Raw genomic sequence first — 9,832 nt, 5'->3', positions numbered from 1 at the left:
TCTCCAAACTGTTCTCCATAGTGGCTGTACCAGTTTACATTCCCACCAGCAGTGCAGGAGGGTTCCCTTTTCTCCACAGCCCCTCCAGCACTTGTTATTTGTGGATTTATGAATGATGGCCATTCTGACTGGTGTGAGGTGGTATCTCATGGTAGTTTTGATTTGCATTTCTCTTATAATCAGCGATGTTGAGCATTTTTTCATGTGTTTGTTGGCCATCTGTATATCTTCTTTGGAGAAATGTCTATTCAGGTCTTTTGCCCATTTTTCCATTGATTGATTGGTTTTTTTGCTGTTGAGTTGTATAAGTTGCTTGTATATTCTAGAGATTAAGCCCTTGTCAGTTGCATCATTTGAAACTATTTTCTCCCATTCTGTAAGTTGTCTTTTTGTTTTCTTTTGGGTTTCCTTTGCTGTGCAAAAGCTTTTCAGTTTGATGAGGTCCCATGGGTTTATTTTTGCTCTAATTTCTATTGCTTTGGGAGACTGACCTGAGAAAATATTCATGATGTTGATGTCAGAGAGTGTTTTGCCTATGTTTTCTTCTAGGAGTTTGATGGTGTCCTGTCGTATATTTAAGTCTTTCAGCCATTTGGAGTTTATTTTTGTGCATGGTGTGAGGGTGTGTTCTAGTTTCATTGCTTTGCATGCAGCTGTCCAGGTTTCCCAGCAATGCTTGCTGAATAGAGTTTCCTTTTCCCATTTGATGTTCTTGCCTCCCTTGTCAAAGATTAATTGACCATAGGTGTCAGGGTTAATTTCCAGATTCTCTATTCTGTTCCATTGGTCTGTCTGTCTGTTTTGATACCAGTACCACACTGTTTTGATGACTGTGGCTTTGTAGTATTTCTTGAAGTCTGGGAGAGTTATGCCTCCTGCTTGGTTTTTGTTTCTCAGGATTGCTTTGGCGATTCTGGGTCTTTTGTTGTTCCATATAAATGTTTGGATTGTTTGTTCTAGTTCTGTGAAAAATGTCATGGGTAATTTGATAGGGATTGCATTGAATCTGTAGATTGCTTTGGGTAGGATGGCCATTTTCACAATATTGATTTTTCCAATCCAGGAACATGGAATATCTTTCCATTTTTTTACATCTTCTTTGATTTCTTTGATTAAGGTTTTATAGTTCTCGGCATATAGGTCCTTTACCTCTTTGGTTAGGTGTATTCCGAGGTATTTGATTTTGTGAGGTACAATTTTAAAAGGTATCGTATTTTTGTATTCCTTTTCTAATGCTTCATTGCTGGTATACAGAAATGCAACTGACTTCTGAATGTTAATCTTATATCCTGCCACTTTGCTGAATTTATTAATCAGTTCAAGGAGTTTTGGGGTTGAGTCCTTAGGGTTTTCTAGGTATAGAATCATGTCATCTGCATACAGTGACAGTTTGATCTCTTCTCTTCCTATATGGATGCCTTTGATTTCTTTTGTTTGTCTAATTGCTGTGGCTAAGACTTCCAAAACTATGTTGAAGAGCAGTGGTGAGAGTGGGCATCCCTGTCTTGTTCCAGATTTGAGTGAGAAGGCTTTCAGTTTTTCCCCATTGAGGATTATATTTGCTGTGGGTTTATCATAAATGGCTTTGATTATATTCAGGAATGTTCCCTCTATACCCACTTTGGCGAGGGTCTTGATCATGAATGGATGTTGAACTTTGTCAAATGCTTTTTCTGCATCTATTGAGATGATCATATGATTTTTGACTTTTTTCTTGTTAATGTGGTGTATGATGTTGATTGATTTGCGTATGTTGAACCATCCTTGTGAACCTGGGATGAACCCAACCTGGTCATGGTGTATAATTTTTTTGATATGTTGTTGGATTCGGTTGGCTAAGATTTTGTTGAGAAGTTTTGCATCTATATTCATCAATGATATTGGGCGATAGTTTTCTTTTTTGGTGGTATCTCTGCCTGGTTTTGGAATGAGGGTGATGGTGGCCTCATAGAATGTCTTTGGGAGTATTCCTTCTTCTTCAACCTTTTGAAAGAGTTTAAGGAGGATGGGCACCAATTCCTCTTTATATGTTTGATAGAATTCACCTGTGAAGCCATCTGGTCCTGGGCTTTTATTTGTAGGGAGTGATTTTATGACCTCTTCAATTTCATTTCTAGTGATTGGTCTGTTCAGTTGGTCTGCTTCTGCTTGATTCAGTTTTGGCAGGCTGTAAGATTCTAGAAAATTGTCCATTTCTTCCAGATTGTCAAACTTGTTGCCATATAGTTGTTCATAGTATTCTCTTATGGTTTTTTGAATTTCTGCTGTATCCGTTGTGATTTCTCCTTTTTCATTTATAATTTTGGTGATTTGGGTTCTTTCTCTCCTCTTTTTAGTGAGTCTGGCCAGGGGTTTATCAATTTTGTTCACCTTTTCAAAGAACCAGCTCTTGGTTTTATTAATTTTCTCTATTGTTTTTTGAGTCTCTATTTTATTGATTTCTTCTTTGATCTTTACAATTTCCTTCCTTCTGCTGACTTTAGGACTTCTTTGTTCTTCTTTTTCTAATTCATTTAGGTGGAGGGTTAAGTTGTCAATTTGGGATCTTTCTTCTTTTTTGAGAAAGGCCTGGATTGCTATAAATTTCCCTCTGAGCACTGCTTTCGCAGCATCCCATAGATTTTGAGAGGTTGTGTCTTCATTATCATTTGTTTCAAGATAGTTTTTAATTTCCTTCTTGATTTCCTCATTGACCCATTGGTTTTTTAGTAGCATGTTGTTTAGTCTCCATGGAGTAGGTTTTTTCTCTTTCCTTTTCCCATGGTTGATTTCTAATTTCATGGCATTGTGGTCAGAGAAGATACTTGAGATAATTTCTATGCTCCTAAATTTATTGAGATTCGCTTTATGTCCCAATATGTGGTCGATTCTTGAGAATGTTCCATGAGCATTTGAGAAGAATGTGTATTCTGATTTTTTTGGATGTAGTGTCCTGAAGATATCAATTAAGTCTAACTTTTCTATTGTTTCCTTTAGGATCTCTGTTGCTTTATTGGTTTTCTGTCTAGAGGATCTGTCCATTGATGTGAGGGGGGTATTTAGGTCTCCTACTATGATTGTATTCTCATCAATATCTCCCTTTATGTCTGTTAATATTTGTTGTATGTATCTGGGTGCTCCTATGTTTGGGGCATATATGTTGATGATAGTAACATCCTCTCCTTGGATGGATCCCTTAATCATTAAATAGTGTCCTTCTTTGTCTTTCTTTATGTCTTTTGTTTTAAAGTCTATTTTGTCTGATATGAGCGTTGCAACTCCTGCTTTTCTGTCATGTCTATTGGCATGAAATACTTTTCCCCAGCCTTTCACTTTCAATCTATATGTATCTTTTGTCCTAAGGTGAGTTTCTTGTAGGCAGCATATTGAAGGTTTTTGCCGTTTTATCCACTCAGCCACTCTGTGTCTTTTGATTGGGGCATTCAGTCCATTGACATTTAAGGTGATAATTGATAGATGATTATTTATTGCCATTTGATCCTCGTGTTCCAGTTGATTCTATGGTTCTCCATTCTTCTTTTTTTTTTTCTTTTTTTTTTTTGGTTGGATGGTCTCCTGTTATTATCTGCTTGAGTGTATTTTTTTTTTTTCATTTTTTGCAAATGCAATATTTGGTTTTGGCTTGTGGTTGCCCTGTTTTTCAAGTATGCTAACCCCTTCCCATAATTGTGTGTTTTAGCCTGATGGTCCTGTAAGTTCAAACACTTCATTATTATATTAAAATTAAGAAGAGAGACATACATACAAACAAAAAGGATTATTTACCTCCTAACATCCCTTGCCCACATTTTATGGTTTTGATGACTCTTTTATTTTTTTCTTTTTAATTTTATTTTGTTTGAAGCATGTTCATGATTAAATCTGTATGCTGGCTTATTTGAGTGACTGCTCTCTGATTGTATCTTCCTCAGTCCTAGTTCTTCCTCTTCTTCTTCTTCTTCTTTTTTTTTTTTTTTCTTTTCTTTTTTCTTCCCTTTCCTTCCTTTCTTTTTGGTTTAGAGAAGCCCTTTCAATATTTCCTTTAACCTGGGTTTTGTGTTGCTGTATTCTTTAAGTTTTTGTTTGTTGGGAAAAATTTTTATTTCCCCTTCTATTTTAAATGATATTCTTGCTGGATAAAGTATTCTAGGTTGCATATTTTTTCCTTTGAGCACTTTAAATATCTCTTGCCATTCCCTCCTGGCCTGTAGTGTTTCTGTAGAGAAATCAGCTGATATTCTTATGGGGGTTCCCTTGTAGGTAACATTCTGTTTTTCTCTTGCTGCCTTTAGGATCCTCTCTTTATCACTAACTTTTGCCATTTTTATTATGATGTGTCTTGGTGTGGGTCTGTTTGGGTTCAGTTTGTTTGGGGCCCTCTGTGCTTCTTGTATCTTGAATCCAGTATCCTTTAGATTTGGGAAGTTTCCAGCGATAATTTCTTCAAATATATTTTCCATTCCTTTATCTTTTTCTACTCCTTCTGGAATTCCTATTATGCGTAGATTGGCCCGTTTTATATTATCCCATAGGTCTCTTATATTGCTTTCCAGTTTTTTGATTCGGTTTTCTGTCTGTTGACCAGATTGAGTGATTTCCATTATTCTATCTTCCATATCACTGATTCGTTCTTCTGCATTATTCATTCTGGTTTTTACTGCCCCTAGTTCAGTTTGCATCTCTGCAAATGAATGTTCTAGTTTTTCTTGGCTCCTCCTTATATTTTCTAGCTCCTTTCTGAGGGTATCTGCATTGCTGTTCATATCTTCTCTTAATTCCTTCAGTATTTTCACTATTTCTCTTTTGAACTCCAGGTCTGTCAGACTGCAGAGATCAGTTTCATTGTTGACTGTTTTAGGTGAGTTCTCCTGTTGGTTTGACTGGGGGTGGTTTCTCAGCTTCTTCATCTTGCTTGTTGTCTTCTTTCTCCTGAGGGAGTTGTACTCTCCGTTATCGGGTAGTGTTTGCCTTGTCACTGCCCTGGAATATTTCCTGAGGGCTGTCGTTGTTGGTCAATCTTTTTTTGAGGCAGTGTGGCTTTTCTGGAGTGTTGATGGGACTAACAGTGTTTCTTTGAAGCAAAGGAGGACTTCCTGAGGGCAGACAGGACTGGGAGGTCCACCCCACGATGGTAGCAGATTTCACTTGGTTCTCAGCACCCCCTGGGGTCTTGGGCGGGTAGCAGGGCCCTTGGAGACTCAAGAGGCTCCTCCCCAGGGCAGCCCGACTCAGAAAGACCGTCTGAGATCTTTTCCCGATTCGGCCAGGCTTGTTGCAGCTTTTCTGGGCTGCAGGGGGTCCTGCCTGGAGCTGGCAGTCCTATGCAGCTGGTCCACTAGGTCTCAGCACCCCTTGGGGTCTTGGGCGGGTAGCAGGGCCTTTGGAGACTCAAGAGGCTCCTCCCCAGAACAGCCCGACTCAGAAAGACCGTCTGAGATCTTTTCCCAATTCGGCCAGGCTTGTTGCAGCTTTTCTGGGCTGCAGGGGGTCCTGCCTGGAGCTGGCAGTCCTATGCAGCTGGTCCACTAGGTCTCAGCACCCCCTGGGGTCTTGGGCGGGTAGCAGGGCCCTTGGAGACTCAAGAGGCTCCTCCCCAGGACAGCCCGACTCAGAAAGACCGTCTGAGATCTTTTCCCAATTCGGCCAGGCTTGTTGCAGCTTTTCTGGGCTGCAGGGGGTCCTGCCTGGAGCTGGCAGTCCTATGCAGCTGGTCCACTAGGTCTCAGCACCCCTTGGGGTCTTGGGCGGGTAGCAGGGCCCTTGGAGACTCAAGAGGCTCCTCCCCAGGACAGCCCGACTCAGAAAGACCGTCTGAGATCTTTTCCCGATTCGGCCAGGCTTGTTGCAGCTTTTCTGGGCTGCAGGGGGTCCTGCCTGGAGCTGGCAGTCCTATGCAGCTGGTCCACTAGGTCTCAGCACCCCCTGGGGTCTTGGGCGGGTAGCAGGGCCCTTGGAGACTCAAGAGGCTCCTCCCCAGGACAGCCCGACTCAGAAAGACCGTCTGAGATCTTTTCCCGATTCGGCCAGGCTTGTTGCAGCTTTTCTGGGCTGCAGGGGGTCCTGCCTGGAGCTGGCAGTCCTATGCAGCTGGTCCACTAGGTCTCAGCACCCCCTGGGGTCTTGGGCGGGTAGCAGGGCCCTTGGAGACTCAAGAGGCTCCTCCCCAGGACAGCCCGACTCAGAAAGACCGTCTGAGATCTTTTCCCAATTCGGCCAGGCTTGTTGCAGCTTTTCTGGGCTGCAGGGGGTCCTGACTGGAGCTGGCAGTCCTATGCAGCTGGTCCACTAGGTCTCAGCACCCCTTGGGGTCTTGGGCGGGTAGCAGGGCCCTTGGAGACTCAAGAGGCTCCTCCCCAGGACAGCCCGACTCAGAAAGACCGTCTGAGATCTTTTCCCGATTCGGCCAGGCTTGTTGCAGCTTTTCTGGGCTGCAGGGGGTCCTGCCTGGAGCTGGCAGTCCTATGCAGCTGGTCCACTAGGTCTTAGCACCCCCTGGGGTCTTGGGCGTGTAGCAAGGCCCTTGGAGACTCAAGAGGCTCCTCCCCGGGGGAGCCCGTCTCAGAAAAACCGTGGGAGAATTAGGTCGATCTATTCACGGCCTGGCTAGGCTTGTTCTAGCTTTTCTGGGCTGCAGGCCTTTTCTAGGGGGCTGGTGGTGTTTGGTGCTGCTCTGTGGAAGTGTAGCCCCTCCAAAGGGCAAGCAGGCCTGTGCAGGGAGAGCCCCTGCGGTGGTAGGCTTCAGGCAATTGTTGAGGCCAGCCCTCCTGGATGGCAGGCAGCCCCAGGTTCGGCGAGAGCGTAGGGGGTGGCGGGGGTGGGGGGAGGGAATGCACTGGGAAGCACAGCTTTCTGCTAGCTAGCGGGCCTGTAAGCTTGCTGTGGCGTGGGGGGTATTCTATGGGGACCCACCCCTTCTTCTCTCCCCTCCCCAGCACGGGCGCAGACCAGGCTCTTCTCCCAGGTTCCCTCTGAGGCGGCTTTCCACTTCCCCGCCCCTAGAGTATTGCTCCCTTCCTCTGCGACAGCTTTGTTTTCTAGTCTCCCAGGCAGTCTCTGCCCCGTCAAATGGTTTAGAGACCTCCCAAGCAGTTTCCGCTCTTCCCCGCCCCCCTAGCCCAGGGACTAATCTCTGGAGCCGAGGTCTCGGTGCCCAGCCCCCCCCACCAGGCGTCCCCCGGCCCTTTCTTGGGGACTAACCTTCGGGGGCGAGGTCTCGGTGCCCAGCCCCAACCCAGGCGTCCCCCGGCCCCCTCTCGGGGACCAACCTTCAGAGCTGAGGTCTCGGTGCCCAGCCCCCACCCAGGCGTCCCCCGGCCCTTTCCCGGGGACTAACCTCTGGAGCCGAGGATTCGGTGCCCAGCCCCCACCCAGGCGTCTCAATTTTTGCTGACTGTGCCCGTAGTTCAGATGGTCCGTTGGGTTCTTGATCTTTTTTCCGTACTCCGACTTACTGCTACACTCTTCTCTGCATCTGGAGATTCCTCCGGTTCGTTTGATCTTTCCCCCGGTAGGAGACTTTCCAGGGTGCGGGATCCCTTTCTCCTCCGCAGTTCCCTTTCGGGAGCGCCCGTCCCGCTCGGATTCACCTTCTCTCACTCTCCTCTTTTCTCCCGTTCTGCCCAATAATGTCACGAACTTCTTGCCGTTATTGGAGTTTAGGTTCCTCTGCCAGCGATTGGTTGTTGTTCTGTGCGAGTCATTTCTTCTGTAGATGTGCTTTTTTTGTTGTGTTTGTGGGAGAGGGCGAGCGTGTCCCCCTACTCCTCCGCCATCTTGTCCTCTCTCCCGATTCTCTGTAATAATTTTTGAACAAGGGGCCATATGTTTTCATTTTGCCCTGGGCCCCACAAATTACATGGTCAGTCTTGCTTTGGGGAAATCTTGGGGAAGGGGCTCTCTGGGCTGAGTTTGGAGAACAGGGCAGTACTAGGGAGGGGAGAGGAGGAAGTCTATTCTGGAAGGGAGATGGAGAGGGAGGGGAGGTTGATATTTGATGGATCCAGGTTCAGATTTGGGAAGACCTCCAAGGATGGTCCAGTAGCTGGAACTCAGAAGAAAGGCCAGGGCTGGGGCTGTGGGGCCACAAACTTTCAGGTGGGTGCGGAGGTGGGACCAAGGGTCCTGGGGTGCCCTGAGGGGAGGGCACAAAAAGACAGAACTGCAAGACTGGGCCAGGGCTTTCAGGCCAACTTAGGTCCTTGGCTTCTGAGACTCCTGCCTTGTGGAGTGGTGGAGGAAGTTCTTAAGGCCCTTGACCCCAACTCCCTGTGCAGTGTGTTATGAAAGCCCTCTTAGCCTCTTTACAAGGGGCTTCCTGCTTCAACATCGTCATGGGGCAGTGGGCGCAAACTCTCCTGAGTCAGGCTCTCGTGTCAGCCACACTTCCCATCAATTTGTTCCCTGCGTTCCTCAGCCAGGATCCACTTTCAGGGGCTAAGATGGTCTTTGAACAAGCTTTTTTTCTTTCTTTCTCTCTCTCTCCCTCTCTCTCTCTGGCTGTGGCATGCAGAAGTTCCCGGGCCAGGGATTGAACTTGCACTGCAACTGTAACCAGAGCTACAGCAGTGGCAACGCTGGATCCTTAACCTACTGAGCCGCGAAGGGAACTCCCAAGCTTCTCTCTTTCCATGATGGAGGCTTGATGGCAGAGGGCAGAGCTTAGCCAAGACCTTGAGGAGCCTAAAGAGCAAACTGGCTTTTGTCCCCCTTGGGAAATGTCAGCTTCTTCTTTCTCACGGGGGTTTCCATGTTCTAGAAAAGGAATTTCACAGGAAATGCACTTCTTCAGAGTTCAAGGAAAGGCCCAGAAGGGTGAGAGCCATAAAGCTACATTTCAGACCAGTTGTCCCCATTCGGCACCCCCAGGGGCTGGTACAGGGAGCTGAGCTCTGAGTGGGATCCAGTGATCCAGGCAGGACCTGGTGTTTCAGGGCAAGCAGGTCGTGACTCATGAGCGTGTGTGTGTGTGTGTGTGTGTGTGTGTGTGTGTGTGTGTGTGTGTGTGTGAGAGAGAGAGAGAGAGAGAGAGAGACAGACAGACAGACAGACAAACAGAAAGGAACTAGGGGTTTTCTCTTTTAGGGGAGACACAGCTGTCCCGAGGGTATATGCCCTATAGGCTTAGATTTTCAGTGTGTGAAACTGTATGGGAGACACAGAGAGATGAAGAAAGGCAAAGACCAGATGGGGGTGGGGGTGGGGGATGGAAAGGCACAAATAAGAGAGATTTTACAAAGTTACTGAGGCAGAGAGTCATCGATTTAGAGAGTGAAACAAAGACAGGGAAAGCCACACTCCTGACATGACGGCAAAGGGAGTTTCACTCAGGTCGTGTCTTCCGAGACGCAAAGGGCAGGTGCGTGTCCCGTGTCAGACCCGCCGGGCCTGGTTTCTAGGGCAAGAGCCTTCACTTCCACAGCACAGGGGCAGAGGGCAGGACCCAGGACCCAGAAAGGCGGCTCGGGCCAGGCCCCGGCGTCCAGGCGGCGTCTACTACGTCTGGATGAAGAGGTGGAAGTTGGTGCGCGTGAACTCGTGGTGGATGCTCTCCAGCAGCTCGTCGGGGTCGGCGGCGGGCGCGGGGGCGCCCGGGGGGCCGGGCCGCGCGCTGTACTCGGGGGTGTAGGTGAAGGAGAAGGCGCTGGGGTAGAAGAGGCCGTCGGCGCGCACGAGGCTCAGGGGCACTGTGATGGGTGTGCGCAACCAGCGCCAGTCGCTGCCGAAGGCGGCCACGTCGGGTACCACGCACACCAGTGACCGCGGGCTCCTGGGGGCGGCGCATCGCGTTCAGGGCTGCGGTGATGCTGATGGCATGCGTCCCCCTGCCCCACCTACTCCGTTCCCCAGGACCCAT

At 47.5% G+C, this 9,832-nt stretch overlaps 1 protein-coding gene across 1 annotated transcript in view; it reads right to left on the bottom strand.

The window, feature by feature from the left end:
- Positions 1–4,055: 4,055 nt before the first annotated feature.
- Positions 4,056–9,832, bottom strand: part of RBPJL (recombination signal binding protein for immunoglobulin kappa J region like) — a 17,809-nt gene continuing 12,032 nt past the window's right edge. Inside the window, exon 12 of the mRNA XM_021077696.2 lies at positions 4,056–9,745. Coding sequence (XP_020933355.2) covers positions 9,472–9,745 — 274 coding nt within the window. The 3' untranslated portion in view covers positions 4,056–9,471. The remainder of the gene's footprint in view (positions 9,746–9,832) is intronic.

Source organism: Sus scrofa, chromosome 17 (assembly GCF_054392235.1).
Source record: "Sus scrofa isolate SSC_HxYL_T2T_F1_AM1 chromosome 17, Sscrofa_HxYL_maternal_Yorkshire_Landrace_v2.0, whole genome shotgun sequence".
Lineage (NCBI taxonomy): Eukaryota > Metazoa > Chordata > Mammalia > Artiodactyla > Suidae > Sus > Sus scrofa.
Note: the sequence above shows the minus strand (reverse complement) of the source record. Positions and strands in the feature narration are given on the sequence as shown.